This window comes from Pieris brassicae, chromosome 8, assembly GCF_905147105.1.
Source record: "Pieris brassicae chromosome 8, ilPieBrab1.1, whole genome shotgun sequence".
NCBI lineage: Eukaryota > Metazoa > Arthropoda > Insecta > Lepidoptera > Pieridae > Pieris > Pieris brassicae.
Window position 1 is genome coordinate 15,052,003 of NC_059672.1, and position 18,037 is coordinate 15,070,039.

General features: G+C 31.9%; 1 protein-coding gene across 2 annotated transcripts; it reads left to right on the forward strand.

The window, feature by feature from the left end:
* Positions 1-1,401: 1,401 nt before the first annotated feature.
* On the forward strand, positions 1,402-11,071 carry LOC123713085. 2 transcript variants are annotated; one of them, XM_045666582.1, is made up of 7 exons: positions 1,402-1,539; positions 2,039-2,364; positions 4,332-4,573; positions 6,177-6,265; positions 7,177-7,361; positions 8,670-8,812; positions 9,839-11,071. In XM_045666582.1, the coding sequence occupies exons 2-7, from the start codon at positions 2,294-2,296 to the stop codon at positions 10,009-10,011; spliced, it is 903 nt and encodes a 300-aa protein (XP_045522538.1). In that variant the 5' UTR covers positions 1,402-1,539; positions 2,039-2,293; the 3' UTR covers positions 10,012-11,071. The 2 variants fall into 2 exon arrangements, with proteins under 2 accessions (XP_045522538.1, XP_045522540.1); XM_045666584.1 differs by lacking the exons at positions 1,402-1,539; positions 2,039-2,364 and adding an exon at positions 3,668-3,828.
* Positions 11,072-18,037: the final 6,966 nt, after the last annotated feature.

Below are 18,037 nucleotides of genomic sequence, written 5' to 3' on the forward strand. Positions count from 1 at the left end.
CAGGAATTACTGACATTGTTTGGTTAAGTCGGAAAATACGACAGTTTACTGATATGAACATGGCTAAAATTGTGTATCGTAGCTACTTTCACAGCGTTATGTCGTACGGTATTCTACTGCGGGATGTAACAGCAGTAGGGTTCAATCTATATTTGTGCTGCAGAAGCGGGCTGTTCGGGGCATTTTTTTGTTTCCCCAAGGAAGTTGGTACGTAATAAGTTTAAGTAAATAAATATTATGAGATTATCATTCTTGATTATATTCTTGAAGCCTTTCTTCTTTAATATTCCCAACTATTTCTAACTCTGAGCGGGTACTGATACTTAATATATTCATTAGATGTACAATATTCGTATATTTCACCAGAATACTGCTGCAGGTAAGAGAGTAATGATAACCACTTCAATGTCTATTCCTACTAAGCAAGACATATTAGGTCAATTAATGCTTTCACCATAAATAAACCTACCAAATACATAACTTGCAATTTTTATTCATTCATTCATTCATTCTTAAACAGGTTTGGCATTCACTTATTAACTAATAACAAATCACAGATATAAACAAAGGTTAATTGTTTTAAATATTAACTTAAAATCATCAACTAACTTAATATTATATATAAGACCTGGGATTACCAATATAGAATTATAATTTTACTAAGGATCATTATTTTATACGCGACTAGGTTGTTATTTGATAATCTTTATTAATCCCTTTCATTTCCACTTCCCTTGGTTGCGTACGAAGCTTTTTCGCCAATACTTTTACACAAAAGTAGTTGAGTATGTAGAAAACTTTTCGGTAGTAATATGGCTAGACCCACATAAAAAGACCTATGACAGTGTAAACAATAGTATAGAGTAAGTAGTGAGGTAACTTTTTTAACTACAGATAATATAAATATTTTCTTAAAATTGTATTTACTCTGAAAGACGGCCTAGTTATGCACTATGTATGAAACCAAAGAATTCTAGTGCGAATGTATAAATATTGATTATGTAACTAAAATGAGAAGTCGTGTTGTGAGTGCCTATTAGACTTATTGTGTACTATCACTACGAGTGATGTCCATTCATTACCATCCAGTCCATTAGTCCATTATACTATAATAATATGCATGCCCCCATTGAAATGCTAAAAGTCGTGATCTATGAGTCAACCGGGCTACGGGCCGTGGCCGTCGTACTCAGTGGTTAGACAGGTCGAGGATCCTTCCTGCAGCAGAGCACCGGCCTTTGCCTCCTGCTTTAAAAAAATTACAGGTGGTAGAAATTAGAGTTGAGTCGTACTCGTTAAAACACGTACTAAACGCCTGTAAGTTTAACGAGTACCTCTAACTTCTCAAAACAAAGTTTAACAAATGTTTACGAACGGAACATGTAAATTATCTGTGGAATCTTGTCAATCTTCAAATAGATAAATGACACATTTATATTTTCCACATAACTTTTATTAGAAAAGTACTGTACCGAATCGACTCCGATACTGGTTTCTAATTGTTTTAAAATGATTTTTATTGTTGATACAACTGTAACTGTGAGTATTTTATATAATAATAATATGTCTAATAATTATTAAGAAAATTATATTGAATTGGATCAAGCAATCAATTCTCACGTGAAGGACCTTGTTAAAATTACGTATCATTCGTTATTCATTACAATTATCAAACGTTAAGGTTGCAGTTTACTTAACCGTTCTTGATAATCAAAGCATATATATAATAATAGTATTGTAGAATGTAAATACCACATTACATTCTATTTATGCAGTTTGTCTTGTTATTGCTCTGCAATATGAGTACTGGAGCAATCTCTACATCTAATTTCTAAAAATCAACATGGAGCCCAAGAATGTCTAATCAACAACATTTTCGTCATGATATACTTGTATTAGATAGATATTTGACACATAATTATGTTGCATTGAAGTAAAAAAATCTTTTTAAACTCAAGGAGTGAATCATAGTCTTTCTAATGTCATTCATATCATTATGTTTTATATGTTGTACAGTATCATTGTATTTTTGTTACAGATGCCTTCCTCAACTCTCTGTTTAAAATCAAGTGCATCTCAAAGGGTTTCTTGAGTGCCCTATTAGTTTTTTTAGTGTATTATTTTATCATATATATTTCTTATTATATCACTTTAATGTCATACTTAAACCTGTCTTATCAATTCTGCTCAAGATAAAATACACATAGACATATATTTTTCATTTAGTATATCAGACGATTATTGTTTTTCTAAAGTGCTATATTTTATTAAGTTTATATATTTCTTTTAAATAATGGCTTCAAGTGACCCTGAAATTCATGATGGCTTTACATTACCAGTGTGGATGAAAACAAAACCAGCCAAGTAAGTAATTGTGGTGCTTTCATTGTTTTTGAATCAATCATAGAACCTATGTAGCAAGCTCACTTTCAAGATCTCATTCTCCAAACTTGCATAGACATAAGTACTTTTTACGGACATTTCATTTTATTGCATGCTTTGTCACATGAGAATTACTTATCAAATATGTTAGCCACATATGGGCCTGTTGTAATTGTTTTTGTCAATGGCCTCTGATCATTTAGAACGAGTACAAGATAAAATTGCTTTTTATGACATATTATTTATACATTAGAAAGTGCTTATAACAAATAATAACCTTACAGCATGATATTTACATTACACATGTAATATTAATGCATATATAGAATTATGGAATTATCTTAATAAGAATAATTTTTAGAGAAAATGTTATTTAAGTTAATTTGCTTTGTTGTTTTCCTTGGATTTAATGCAGTATAGTTTATAAATACAGTTTGTTTTTCCCTTAAACTATCAATCTTTATTTGACATTTCTTTTATCACTCAGATACGGTTTATCCATTTTAATACAATCAGTGATTTATGAATCAGGGCTTATACACTTTCTATTAATAATAATAGTACCTTTCTTGCTTGAGCCAGTTTTATGATTATAGAAACATTTATGTTTTTAAACTCATTTCGTTTGATTGACATGCATGAGGTTGCAAGCATGCATTAATGCAGTTTATAAGCGTATAGAACAGATTGTTTATTATTTAAACTATATGCCCTAACCTTTATTAAAGCTAACATATGTGCTGTAGCCTCAGTGAAATATCATTTTATAGCTTAGTAACAGACATTGAAAAAAAAATGTAAATATTATTCATTACATTAACACTGATAAAGTCACCTCTCTGGCTTATCATTTCATGTTTATGGATTGTGAATTATTGCTGCTATATTTTATTTGCTAAATTCTTTTAAAATTAAATATTTGTTAACTAATCCAAAATGATTTTATAGTTAAAATACAACTATAATGTATGTAGAATGTAAGCTGTATATAAAATAAAGCACTAATTCTGAGTAATATTCTTAGCATTTCATTTCTTGGCACGTTTGTATATTATCTTGTGCCAAGATGTGCTTTAATGTATAGTTGGATATTTAAAAACTGCTAATACTTCAAATAGAATTACGCCTTTGACCTTAAGCAGTGACGTCTTCAGCCGAACTTTCTCTGTCGAGGGAGTGCGCCTCATAACCAATACGATTGGCTAGGCATCGTGACGTCACACGTTATTTTTGTTTTGCTACATGAAACGCTATCTCGATAATATCGTACGTAGTGCAAATAATTACAAATTATAATGCCTAGTCGACAAGATATCGCGTTCATTAATAGTGTTCAGGCAACGTACGTCAGTTCAGAAGATTTTTACTTTAAAGGATCAGATTCTGTATAGCAATGAAGCAAAGAAATTTGATAACGAAATTTAATAATTATAACAACTTAATATTGTAAGTATTATAAGTTTAGTTCATTTGTAAACAACAATTAAATAATATGACGGAGGTTGTGTATTTTTCGGGTATTGGTTGAGTGACTGGATCGCGTTAAAACATATACAACTATTATCCCTAAAATCTATCATAGTCAACTAAGCAGTTATAGGGGTTTATGCATGAAATCGTAATAAGAATTTATGATATAATTGTGATTTGTTGTTTGTCATACTGCAACGAAAATATATTGCGTATACTTCTGTATGCTCTTGAGACCTTTAGTTAATTTAGATGGAATCGTTTTACATGCTATTAGTATTTTGATGATTAATAATTCAGGAAAATGGAACAACTAATCACTGTTACGTCAGTAAAACTTATCAAATGAGGTTGGCTGTGTCTTAAAATAATTATAATGGTCCAAAAATTTATTAAATGTATTTGTTTTAAAACCATTAAATAGTTCAGTTTAACGATGTATTTCTTTTGAGACGATGACGCCATTGCTTTGTTTTCAGAGAATTCGAGCCATTTTCAACCTCACCGCCAGCGCCTGAGGATTCATTCTTCTACATTCGATATCCAAAAACAGATGCATTGTTTGGCAAGCCGAAGCTTAACGGTGATCTCCCAAAGATTATTCAAGAACAGCAAAAGGACGTTTCGGTGTCATTCAACAATATTAAAGAGAAGGACTGGTCCAAACATACCAAGCCGTGCCAGGATGTCTTACATGGAATAGCACCGATCAATACAGCAGGTACATATCTAAGGTCAACTTGATATCACTGAAGATAGCATTATCGGTTAATGTAAATAGCATTTTTGTTAAGAAAAACAAAATATATAAAGTAAAGTCTACATTCTAAGATATGTACCTTATATATATAATTCTTACGTCACGATGTTTATGTATTCACTTTAATAGAATAATGCCAAGCGTAAACAAAAACAAACCATATTAGCATACTATAATCGTCATATAAGCTGGATATGATCAATATTATTAATATGATGTAATGTGTACATTAGGAACACAAAAGTAGTAATGCATTTTAGTTCGTAACGCTTTAGAATATATATCTATCACGAGGATCGATTACTTGTAACTTTTTTGCTATGAATGTTAATTACTATTTCAAAACTCTTATTATCGGAAACACTAGATCTAGGTTCTGTTTGCCTATAGATATAGTAGACTATTCTGTAAGGTATTGTAAAAATATTGAAAAAATAATAATAATGCCCCTTTAAATGTTTTTAACAAAGAAACATTGGAACCGGTCGGTCTGACTAATAGGCTTTTGTGGGCTTGTCTTCCGTGACATTTTGAATTCTAGTTTTGTCCTGTTTGTAAAAACGGTCACGATGCAAACGGGCGATGTAAAGAATTTACTTTAACTGCAAAGAGAGACAGTGGTTCAATAAAAATATATATTTATTCAAACTTCGTTACCTTATATAAAAAACATACATATAAAAGCAGGTTACATAAGTGATTAGGCAACGGGCGGCCTTAGCGCTAACAAGCGAATTGTTCCAGGCAACCCTGATTTGTAACAATAACACAAAATAACATACAAGTTACAACACTAACTAAAATAAAGTAAAATATAAAGATAAATAATAATAATATGTCTAAACAAAAATGTTAAAGCTAATCCAAGGGTTAACTGATTCACAATTAATATATATATATATAAGTAGCTAGTTACGAGGCAGAAGAAAAAAATTTGAACATAGTCTATTTCATTCAAATTTGTTTGTCGTACTTTATAAATAGTCCTATGTGTGTTATTGAATCAATTTGCCTTTGCTTTGTTTTTTTGGAAACTTAAACATGACATGTCAAGTGGAGTGGAGTAATTTTAGAGATTACGTAATACGTATACGTCAAAAGATAATGTCAGATTTTAAGAGATTGAATACATAATTTTCCTATAATTTAAATTTCCTACACGAATACTATTTGAACCATGTCTGTTGGAGCTTCCGTTTAGTTTCAAATACTCCCACGCAACGCTACTCTAGTTTTCCATACAAAAAGTGTTCGCGTTATTTGATTTTACACTATTGTTTATATTTGGTGTTAAGGATGTAGTTGTTAGATGGTAAATTACTTCCTTGGGTAGAATGCCTGGCGAACCCCGAGAGTCCATCTTAAGGGCGTATGAAGGGCTGAGGTGTTTTTAGTGGGTGGGGTCTCGCTACCCCTCTGAATAGCTGAGGGATTTGAGTGTAGACCCAGTCCCATAATCCCCGCGTCAAGCTCGATATCCTTGGCGCGGGCCTGCGCAAGCGCATTTTCACCTCATACAAAAAAAAGAGATGGTAAATTACTTAAAGCGTTCTCTCTATTTCAGCTAACCCATTGAATTTAAAGCCCAAACCGGCTGGTACAGACGATGGATTCAAAGGCGAGGGAGCGGCTTGCGGCACCTCAGTCCTCAAGGTGAGATATACGGTTAACTTGTGCGCTACCTTCAGTGTGTTGCAAGCATTTCACGAATGGCTTACTAGTTTTTGTATTAGAAGTCAAATATTCGACATATTTAGTTCAGTCAAAATCAACGTTATTATGGTTTAACAACGTTTCCGCGTATCTAAATGATGTTTTAAATATTAAAATTAACGACTACTGAACATTATATTTATAGAAAGCATGAGTTGCGAAATAAGAATTAAACTTTGAAAAGCATTTATGTCCGTAAATGATTCTCGGAATGCATTTGTAATCTTTGTTATGTAACTCCATGCTTGTGACGCAATCTATATGGCCAAGGTTAGCTGATTGTCATTGAAAGGTCGCGTGTACAAATGTGTTCCCTTTCCATATAAATTTCACATTTGGTACACATTTTAGTATTTATATTTTATCAAACAATGAAAAAGAAATTCGGTGATTATAAATTGTGTCAGCGCTCTTTCATGTTAACTTAAAATGATAAATGAAATCTCATATAATTCTTGCATCAGTCAAATTAACCTTATTATGTTTAAAATAAACTTAAAAGTAACTAAACAATTTTAATCGGTTCACGCGCCGCTACGGTGCATTGCAATACGTCAAGCGACCTAAATGCAATTGTGAATGTATATCGTTCAATTATAGCACTCACGGTACTTCCGAGCGCTTTGTTCTATTTCTAATACTTGTGCGCCATACGATATAGTTGTTATAGCAGGAAGAACACAAATAAAAATGGTATATTTTAGTAATAAATCGCTCTGTTACATGTATATAACATTGTCATAACTACTGAAATGATATAAACGTCCCATTATAAATAGTATGAGTCAATATTAAAGTGTCATTAAAGGAAATTTGAATGCGGTTTTAAAAATAAAGAGTCATGCTTGCAGGTCGCGAATCAAATGATATCTACTCGTGGGCCGCGCGGCTTCACTGTGGCATCTCCATCTGATGATGGGCAGGATACATCTGGATACAACTTGATGGCCCGTCGTGGCAGCAAAAGCCTTCCAACGACGCCCATGCACTCTCCACCTTCCAGCCCTAACAGCCGTCGCAAGATGTATAATAACAGGTATGTACAAAACCACTTCAGCTTCATCATTAAAGCAGTAACGAAGATTTTCAAACTACATGGTGTTTTGTGTATTTCATTCTAAGCTCCGTTACATGAAAATTAATCGCTGCGTTTTTAATAAAAATGAGACAATCTCGTGCTTTTTGATTGGTTATGTATCCATATAAACGAAGTTGCATTTGCTATTTTAAATCTTCGTTTTCAAACTAAAAACAAAATATTCTGATGCAATAATGACTGCAAATCATATATTTGTGTACGTTCTAGTATCTCATACGTACGTAAAAATCCTAACAATATATAACAGGTAGACAGTATATCTATAAGAGGTATAAAGATTGGCGTAAGCGCCAAGATTGCTGTATACATATAAAGACACCATATGTATGGTGTAGACTTCATGATAATTTAATATAAACTAATAATTAATTTATAATGAATTAACTAATTTAAAGTAAAATAAAAATAAACCAATAAAATATGTTTAGTATGGAATATAAGATACAGGTATCACTTATTCCACGTCATTAAATTTAAATAGGTAGACATCCCTACTCATCGGCAAAAAGACAGAGGGTGTACATAGCGAATGTATGTAATTAAGTAAATAAAAGACGATTTCAGGTGTGTTAGTACTAGATACGCTAAATATAACGCGTTTTCATTTTACTTATAACAACACATTTTGTTAGATATATAAATCCCAACTTTATGTATCGTAATTAAAGTAAATAAACGAATGATAAAAAACAAGGGGGCGCGGTCAGCAAGTTTATAATCTTTTTTAGATCAATGACTTGTTATTTAGTTAACACTGGTACAGTTATCTCACGGATTGTTTTTGTTTTCAAAATGACTAATATAGGTATCATAGTTATCATGTTTCAAGTAGATTGTTGTACTATATTTGTAAAGTGGTTAGATACTGTTATTTTTAATAGTAAATTTTTCCGTTGTCCGAAATTTAATAAACAGAATTAATTCTTATATTTCGTTATATTTTGCTTATAAAAATAAAATTAATTTATTATTCATTGATTGTTTACAACATAACTTAATAAGAATAAACAAACTCTATAAAGTACAAAATAATCATTTTCCAAATACTTCTTACTTTTACAATATAATAATTTATCCATATACATATATGAAAACGGAATGTGTCGACCTCACGATCATATAAACAAACTGTGCTAGCTAACTTGACTGTGTCAGAAACATGTTACTATGGTTACATAAAATAGCTTTTCCATCCAAATTCCATAGATTTCGTCAGGTACGTAACATCAAAATTATTTATTTCAGATATTTCACTTCTCCTTATGAACCAGTGGAGGATGTCCACGGTCGCTCATGGCTTACGATGGCACTTCTGGGTTTTAAGAAAGACCTCACCACTTCCAGTTCAACACTTGCTGAAGAGGAAATTGTGGAAAATAGATTACAGAGTAAGTTATCGAACTTCTACTTCTATGGTTAACGTTTATCATTAATTGTTTAGACAATTAACCTTTTTGCTATATACAACTAACCTTTGCAAGCAACATATGACCATAAATTATATTTAGTTACGACGTATTTATTTTCGGTAAAAAGGGTTGCGTGTGGCAGTACCAAACCTGCTCGTTACATTTCCTTAACAAAATATTAAATTAATAATAAGACATCGTGTTTGAGACTTCCTGCCTAATCTTATCGAAATAAGCTAGTTATTATTTTACATTGAAGTAGTGGAAAATTAGAACTTGTTGTATTAGAATTGATAATTATTATACTTATTACTCACGTATATATATAAAATCATAAAGATTATTTCAATTGGTAGATAAGCATTATCTTATCAGCCTACCGAACTATAATGCATATGGAACAGATATGCATTACCGTTCTGTTGATTTAATCAAGAAATGTCTGTTACCATGAGCTTACTCTCTTCGGTACGATGGACTGAAATTTATCCTTGTATCAAGGTTAGATGTCACTGGGTTAAAGTCACTGATGGAGCTATATAATGGCGCTCAAATCTTTTAGGCGTGGGCCTCAGATTTCTGCGTCTGTTCCGTGATCATCTAATAGGCAAGTAGGTGATCAACCTTTCTGTGCCTGACACACTGTCGACTTTGCGGGTTTAAGTCATGCCGGTTTCCTCACGATGTTTTGCTTCACCGTACGAGCGAGTGAACGAAGCGAATACAGATTTTAACAAACAACCATAAGTTTTTTCACTGAACGTTACGATGCCTTAGGTCAAATACTAGAATTCAAAAGGTCTTCCTTAGAACATAATTATTTTATGTGTAATATGAATTTTAAATCGTTCTAGATTAGAAAACTTCATTAGAACTGGTGCTTACTATTTATAATCATTTAATTTTTCTATAAATTTACGTTAGTTTTACTTCAGTCGATTTAGAAACTACATTGAAGCAATGATATTGCGTATTTGAAAACATTTTTTTCTATTGTTGTTATAGCTATCACACTCGCAGAGTCCGTCGAAAATCTGGGCCCTTCACCGAAAATTAAGGAGCCGAAGATAATCAGTGAAACGTCTAACCCTTCCAAATCCCCAAAATCATCCCCAGCTTTCCGTGCAAAACCTTCGGAGCTACGTGAAATGAATTTTTGGTCGCCGACATCTATGTAAGCTTAAAGATTTTGATTTTAATGTTGTAATTATTTGAAATGTAATGATTGAATCCTATTGGTAGTATTGAAAATGTCTACTTATGTAAAGTATGTTTATGAAAGACTCATTTATTTCAATTTTTCGATCTTATAATTCTGTTGGTGATTGTATCTAACTATGCTGTAACGGAACTCGAATTCCAGTTTAAACTCGCTTCACTCAGGCCTGCGATTGGTCGAATACGCGTTCGCGTTCCCTGCGTGAAGTGAGTTCGAAATGACATTTGCAGACTATGGGGCTGATTCTATTATTTTTTAATCTTTCATATTGAACAATAGTCGGCATATATTTAGAATAAAAGTACTTTAAATATATATAGAAATTAATTAGTTTGTTAAGCCTCGAACGTTTATTTGTATGGAAACAGACATTTTGTTAAAAAAATTTTTTTTTGTCTCGCATTTTATCTTACAGTATTCACACGAAGAGAATAGAAAATACACTATATTACTTAACTAATCAATTTCTTTCATACAGTTTATAGAAAAATTCATAGAGTGTATTAATAGTGGTTAAATGTATAACATAAGCTAACATAAAAATATATTGACTGGAATTAGATATTCCATAAATTCCATTAATCTAAGGATTAAAATCATTTCCATTTTAGTATGTTAGATTCACCAGAATTCATTGAATGTACATCTTAAGCTAAATATAGGCAGTATGTTTTGACTGTGATCATTTAAGGTACATATTTTTGTATGAAAATCACTTCGATGATATTAGTGTTGATGGGTGTCTGATGGCAATCGTCTGTTAAATGGAGACAATCTCAGTAATTAAACCGCCTTTGACCGAATTTAAAACATCTAAGAGTGACGCAAATTCAGACTAAAATTCAAAGACAAATTTACTTGCGTAAATACAATGATTTCTAGCACATTTTTGTCATTGAATTTTAGATTTTGAATTGGTTTATATATCTTTGTTGTGTGTGTTTTATCGTGAGCAGATACGCTATTTCGGTAATAATAAGAAATGTATTTCTAGGTTTAATAAATTTATCTCTCTTCAATTCTTGTTTCATTTCTATGATAGCCTTCTCCTGTCATAATGAATGACCTGAAAATGCTCTATAATATCGCAAGTAGCAGTTATAGTGTTATGAGGAATGAATCAGTTAGTATTGGCTATTTTGTGGTGCAGCGTTTAGCTGTTTCCATTTGACCTTCATTATTCATTTATATTATAAGACCATGAGACGGTCAGGCATTCCGTGATCTTTGTAAAGTTGAAATTGGCTTTTTCATGAAATAATCAATTCTACTATAAATATATGGTATAAGTAACAGTAAAGTTACTTAATATGATTATGTCCTAAAACTCCCCATTATAAATAATAAATTCGTACAAGTTACATTACAAAATACATTATATAACCACTAAAAGATTGACGGATATTTATCTGGACACTGTAAACTGTATTCTGTTAATACCTATGTCGTTTATAAATTCCAATTCCAAAGTAAATTTATTGCGTAAGGAGATATAAATACTTTTAAGTTATTATTAAAGGAAATAAGGGGGTTATTTTTTACGTCAGCGTTAACTTAACATTTCTAAGAAATGAACGCAGCAATTATTGAACCGGTAACTTTGGAGTGTTGGGCTTTGGCTTTGTAACTTATAATCAGTGTGCTTTATGCCTTCTAAGCTTCTAAAAACTGTTTGACCAGATGTTAGAGCCAATCTAAATTGTATTAAAATTACTATGGGAACAGACTTAACATTCGTATGGAATTTCTATTAGGATAACGGCCAAAACCCTTGAAAATAAAATATATCGTACACAATTAAAGTAATATATCATTATTCCTCTTGCGTCATATTTTGTTCGTGGAAATTTAACTCGACAATAATCTAGTTTACAAAACGACTCATTCACTTTAAAGAAGACATTTAATAAATGTACACTTGCCTTTCCCACAACAGAACACATCAGTTTAACTGTCACTTGGCGCATTTCTGACTCGAAACAATTCCAGAAATGAAATATTTTTAAAACCATTAGCCAGAAAGCCTTGGTCTAGACTTTAAGTAATCTTTTATTTATCAGTATGAAACTCCAGTGAACTGAGAGAGTTGTCTGATATTAATGATTTTGAGGATTGTAATATACTTTTAGATTGAGGAGATTTTGCAATTAGTTCCGCGTAATATTCAGTATTATGAATTTATTCGACGATTTTCTTTGCAGCTTTACGCATTAATTATATGTGTTGTCTTGTGGTTGACGTTGTTTACTTTGTTTTGAAACCTTAAGGCCGGCTATACGCAGGTCGAGAAGCTTTCGCGAGTCTCGACCTCATATGCTAGCCACCACGGACATGTGGGTTACTATCTTGTCTTTTTCAATATATTTAATTTTTAATTTAATTTTAAATTCAAATGTGCGTGCAAGGTCAACAAAAAACAGACGTGAACAGAAAAGCAGGATGATGGTGTTAAAGGTAGCTACGACCGTAAATTTCTTTTTAAGGATTACAGTTTTTGCTGAAAACGTACTAATAATTGACGGCTTACTAATAATTGATGAACATCAAAATTATCATGAAGAGTATGCCTAGGCCCTCCCAGCGATGCCACGAAACCGGTCAATATTGTCGGATTAACCGGCTTTATACTGCTGATGAATAATTGTGTCCTGCGTCCGACCCGGATTAAGCCGCTTCTCCCTGATTTAATTGACAATCCCAGTATAATTGATAGCTATTAATAGTATAAACAGTACGCTAATAAACTAACTGGACATTATAGCTATAAGTTTTAGACTTATAATGATTAATGTCTTACCCTTACCCCTTTTTGTCCATTTCATAATCTGTTACGTGGCTATCATTATCGTGATTCTAGCATGGCTTTATTAAGACTTTTATTTATCTATTAAATTTACATATGTTTTTATTGCTGCTTATTTCTTTTATTGCTTACCATCATTTCTTTGCGGAATATGTTTGTTTTTTTCCTTTATTCACTTATTTATTTGTTAATACCAAAGTTTCATATTATATACATGTTTGTTTTTCATTGATAGTTGTTTTAGCCGGACTTTAGATAGAACTGTAACAACTCAGTAACTAATCTACTGATCGAATCTACTAACTAAGACTTACCTTATTGTAACCCGTAAATGTACCTATAATTTAACCGTCGCGATTACTTTTATTGTGATAAAATATTTATATTTTTCTAAGTTCAAAAACTGTTTAAAACTACGTGATAAAATATTTAATGTTTTTATAAATACATGAACATTAATAATATTACACACCTAAATTTGGTTTGATACAGTCTTATAAATAAATAAAAAACAGTTTTCCTTATACACACACACACACACACACACACACATATATATATATATATATATATATAAATATATCTATACGGTATAACGAATGAATATGGTAGTTAATAAGAGAACTTGTAGTCGTTATTCATTCAACAAACTTAAAGTCAACGCAGTTGGGGAAACATTGTCGATGCCAGAGGAAAATGGATGTGAAATCTTTTCAACTTGTTGTAATTCCACTTTCTGTGAAGTTTATATCTTATTCAATAATTTAAGTGTACAATGCTAGTTTATAGTTATTACTATTCATGCTTAGTTTTATATATTTATTACAATACTATGCATATATTTAATCATATGGATGTTTTTTTGTGTTAACATCTAGATAAATATATTAAAACGATGTTATCACTTAAATTGATCGTACCCACTAGAGTTTTTAAATATCACGAAATTCATTAAGTAGGCATACTAATTTGGGAGACGTGTTTACCCAGGGTACGACACAATGAATCTAGGCTCCTACTTCTGATTTCCCAGCAGATTTCGTAGCGCGCTGTTTTTACTATCTTGATGAAATATTTTAATTCACTTAGTGTCCAAAGTGGGAGCTTGAGTAATAGTTCAGAAGATTTATTTTTAATAACGTAACTAGCAAGTATTTCGCTACATAGGTGACATGAACCTGATTAAGCGGAGAACCACTGATGAGGTATATCTAGATGTCTCACAAGTCGCACGTGAGTGAAAACATAATTTTGTTTGGATAAATCTTTATGTAGGTATGTTATTAAACTACATTTTTTATTTCCTATTGAGCAACACGCGGTAATGATTTGGTTGTTATAAAAACAAATAAGATTTATATAAACGTCGAATATGATCTAGAAACTCACAAAAACCCAATATTGGTTGGTAGGTTTGAATTAAAAAAATAATATAAAAAAACCATATACAATAAAGTAAATATATTACATCTTTGCCTTTACTAGTCTGTGTTGTAAAAAAATTGAATTTACCGTAATAACGCTTATATTGCTAAGTACCTCCGGGCTACAGGGATAGTTAATTTCGTTACGATGTAGATAGAACACGTTGCCATTTGCCCTGACTTCCTTTGTCGCCTTTATAATTTCTCTTTGAATGTATACGGCCAGTAAAAAAATATCTGAAATTTATATAATGTCTTGGGGCTGAAATGTCTTTGTAATACAATAACTGCTTGATGTGGACTTACTTTTTAATAAAAATATTCAAAAGAGTTGTCATCATTATCAAATGACGCTATCTACACATCGAACTTCACATCGAACTTCACTTCAATATTAAATGATATTATTAATAATAAATATTGTTCGATATTCGAACGCAAAGCAGAAGTCATGGAATAGATAATTGATAAAGGGTCTCGTAAGTGTGTCAATAAAGCATTTACCTACAATATTTACCTACAGTAGTATGGATAATACAAAGGCAGTTTACTTAAGTAACATTTATTCAGTTATGATAAATAAATCGTATTTTACGTAATTCCATTCATTCATTCGGCCAAAGACTATATTTGGCAATAATTGTGTAACTCTACTAATTTATAAAAGTAGTAAAACTGATTTGCCTACCTACAAATTTAAGGCACCATAACATACTGACAAGTTATTGAACTTCGCGCTCTCAATCTTCCCAGCCATATTTCATACTGATTGATTGATTTGACTTTAATTTTACAATTACGCGAAGAAACGTCTCAAGTAATATCAATGCATTATTAATGGCCTATGACTTTTATATATAGTAGTATATAAAACTACTATTAGGGGTAGAAATTCATTTGCAAGAAAAGCGTGTTGAACGTAGCACTTAATGCTACAGATAATTAAATAACTCAATATTTTAAACCTATGTATTTGGTTTCTCAAAAATCATTAAAAAGTGTATGAAAATTTCCTTTTTATTTAAAAAAATAATTGACAGAGTTGTTTAGGAAAACACCGACTTTTATTTAAAATTATTGTCACTTATTGACATACTTTTGTGGCCAATGTGAACCATAAATGAGCCACCTAACAATGAGTTATTTTAATAATATTTAGACACACATCAACCGTTTTATTCATTAATCGGATCCTAGTCTATCAGTGGTACAGCAGCCAGTCTTCGAATTAAAACTGTATTAGTATTATATAATAGTGTATTCAAATTCTTTCAGTTTGCAGATATTTTGTTTAAATTGCATATACAAAATTATAACATGCAGATGATATGGACAAACATAATTAATTATATCTCGAACGTCTACGTTATATCGCCCAAGAGCGTCGTAAGCGAACGTCTGTAATACATGCCCCATTGAATTTGCTTAATATGTTACAGAATTACCCATAAAGACTGTTCTTGGTATTTAACCAGACGTGTTTTAATTTATTACGGTACATAAGTTGGTTATGGCCGAACATGCGTTGTCAAAGTAAAAACATTAATTTATAGACTTGTAAAAATTCATTTTATGGCTCACTAAATTTACATTTACTATTTCCATAATGGGCGTGTGGCCTTAGCGTGCGAAACTCATCCCTGACGTCGTAAGTTCGATCCCCAGCTGTACATCAATTTACTATCTGTCTATGTGCTATATAGACGCCTTAGACCTAATAAGTCTGAAGCCTGATCACGTACTTGCCTTTGGGAAAAAGCAATATCACGAAAAAAAATAGGAGATGTGTGAGGCCCAGACCTAAATGGTTGTAGCGCTACTGAATTATTATTATTATGCATTCAATGTAAAAGGATCCGTGCTCCATATGACATTGAATTAATGATAATAACAGAAATAAAACAAGAACAATCGTGTAACGTCTAGTGAAACTATAAGTTAAATTTAATTTGGCATTGATTATGAGCGTGGAAGAACCTATAACTAGTTAAACTAGTCCATCATGAAAAGAGGGTACCAATTATTAAAAGGTCGGCAGCGCGCTTACAAGCCTTCTGGCAGTGCGAGTGTCCATGGGTAACATTAAAAAAATCTATACGCTGAAAATAATAGCGGTGATATATTATGTTTCTGCGTTTTATTGATATTTAAGTAACGAATGTGCAATTTATGCCAATAAACATGAAATCATGTTACAAATGTTTGGCCATGTTCTTTGACTAGATGTCAAGGTTAGCGATTCACACTTGTTCACAACATGCAATATAACCTAAACAGTAGTATTTACCGATTTCATAAGTAGTTCCTAAACAAGGGTTCCAAGTGTAAAGAAAACTTTACGGAATACATCGAGAAAATGTCTTGAAACGAGAACAAGGAGCCACATGCGGAAATCATTGAATGCTTCCTACTTTTACGAGTTCAACCGCAAAGCGAGACTTGTTTTCATTGGTTTGTTGTATTACAACAGACACACCGGAACATTTATTCTTTGTTTTTTCATACTCTTTAGCTAGTATTTTTTAGCTAATATAGCTATATGAAAACTTGAAGCAAGTGATTTTGGATGTATACGTTTTTGAGGTAAGATAACCCACTAAGTTTTTATATCTAAATATATCATTATTATACACACGTAAATACAAAATAAATAAATTTATTCTGTAAATAAAAACGACCTACAATAAAAAGTTAAGTTTTTTATTATAAGTCGTGATAAATTACCAGCATGGCAAGTGACGCGGTTCACTCTCATTACGAACTTCTCCATGACTTCCAAATTTGGAGTTTGAAGAATAAAGGCGTTGAAAATAAAAGTGAGGTCATTAAATAAATATCGCTCAGTCAAAACTTTGGTAGAAGTTGTTGTACAGAGGTTGTACAAAACAAAGAAAACAAAAACTTTTGGTGGCCGTTTAAATATCAGCGTCTATTATTTTTCGGCGGAACTTAAAGGAGAATATAAAGCTATTTTCAATGATACTTATAAAATGTTCGCCTCATTTGATTGTTTTTAAAGACAGATAGAAATTTAAGACAGATAAGCTTTATTCAATTGATTGCATCTATAGTAAATATATCGTGGTAGAGGAGAACGAGGTAAACGTCTTAATGTAAGACGAAAGACTTGTTAGAACTTTCAGGGTAAGTTCGTAGCGTTTCAAGCACTTAGTTTGGCGTCTATTTCACTAACAAACAACGTAGTCGAAGTAAACATATAAGAAAACAGAAGTATTTTGCGATATATATTTTAAAATACATAGTTAAAGTTACAAATAAAACGAGGAGTCAGTTAAGATGTTGCCTACTCAGTATAAAAATAAATAAATCAATGGCGCTACAACCTTTTTAGGCCCGGGCCTCAGATTTCTGTATCTATTTCATGATCATTTCTTAATCTAACAGGCAAGTAGGTGATCAGCTTTCTGTGCCTGACGCACGACGTCGACTTTTTGGGTCTACGGCAAGCCGGTTTCCTCACGATGTTTTCCTTCACCATGCGAGCGAGTGTTAAATGAGCACATAGAAAGAAAATCCATGGGTGCACAGCACACTTACGACCTCAGGGATGAAAGTCGCACGTTGAAGCCACTAGGCCAATACCGCTGCTTGATTAGTATAGCTCAATTAATATGTACATTAGGTTGACATTTATATTAAATGATTAACGTATTTTTCTTGACAGCTTTATCATCATAAAATTAAATTTCTTATCACTGCTATGCATAATACAATGACGGTCATTTATTTTCTACCAT

Coding starts and splice junctions, on each gene's coding strand:
- LOC123713085 (XM_045666582.1), top strand. CDS start 2,294: ATGGCTTCAAGTGACCCTGAAATTCATGATGGCTTTACATTACCAGTG. Junction 6,266..7,176: donor GCGGCACCTCAGTCCTCAAG/GTGAGATATACG, acceptor TCATGCTTGCAG/GTCGCGAATCAAATGATATC. Junction 7,362..8,669: donor CGCAAGATGTATAATAACAG/GTATGTACAAAA, acceptor TATTTATTTCAG/ATATTTCACTTCTCCTTATG.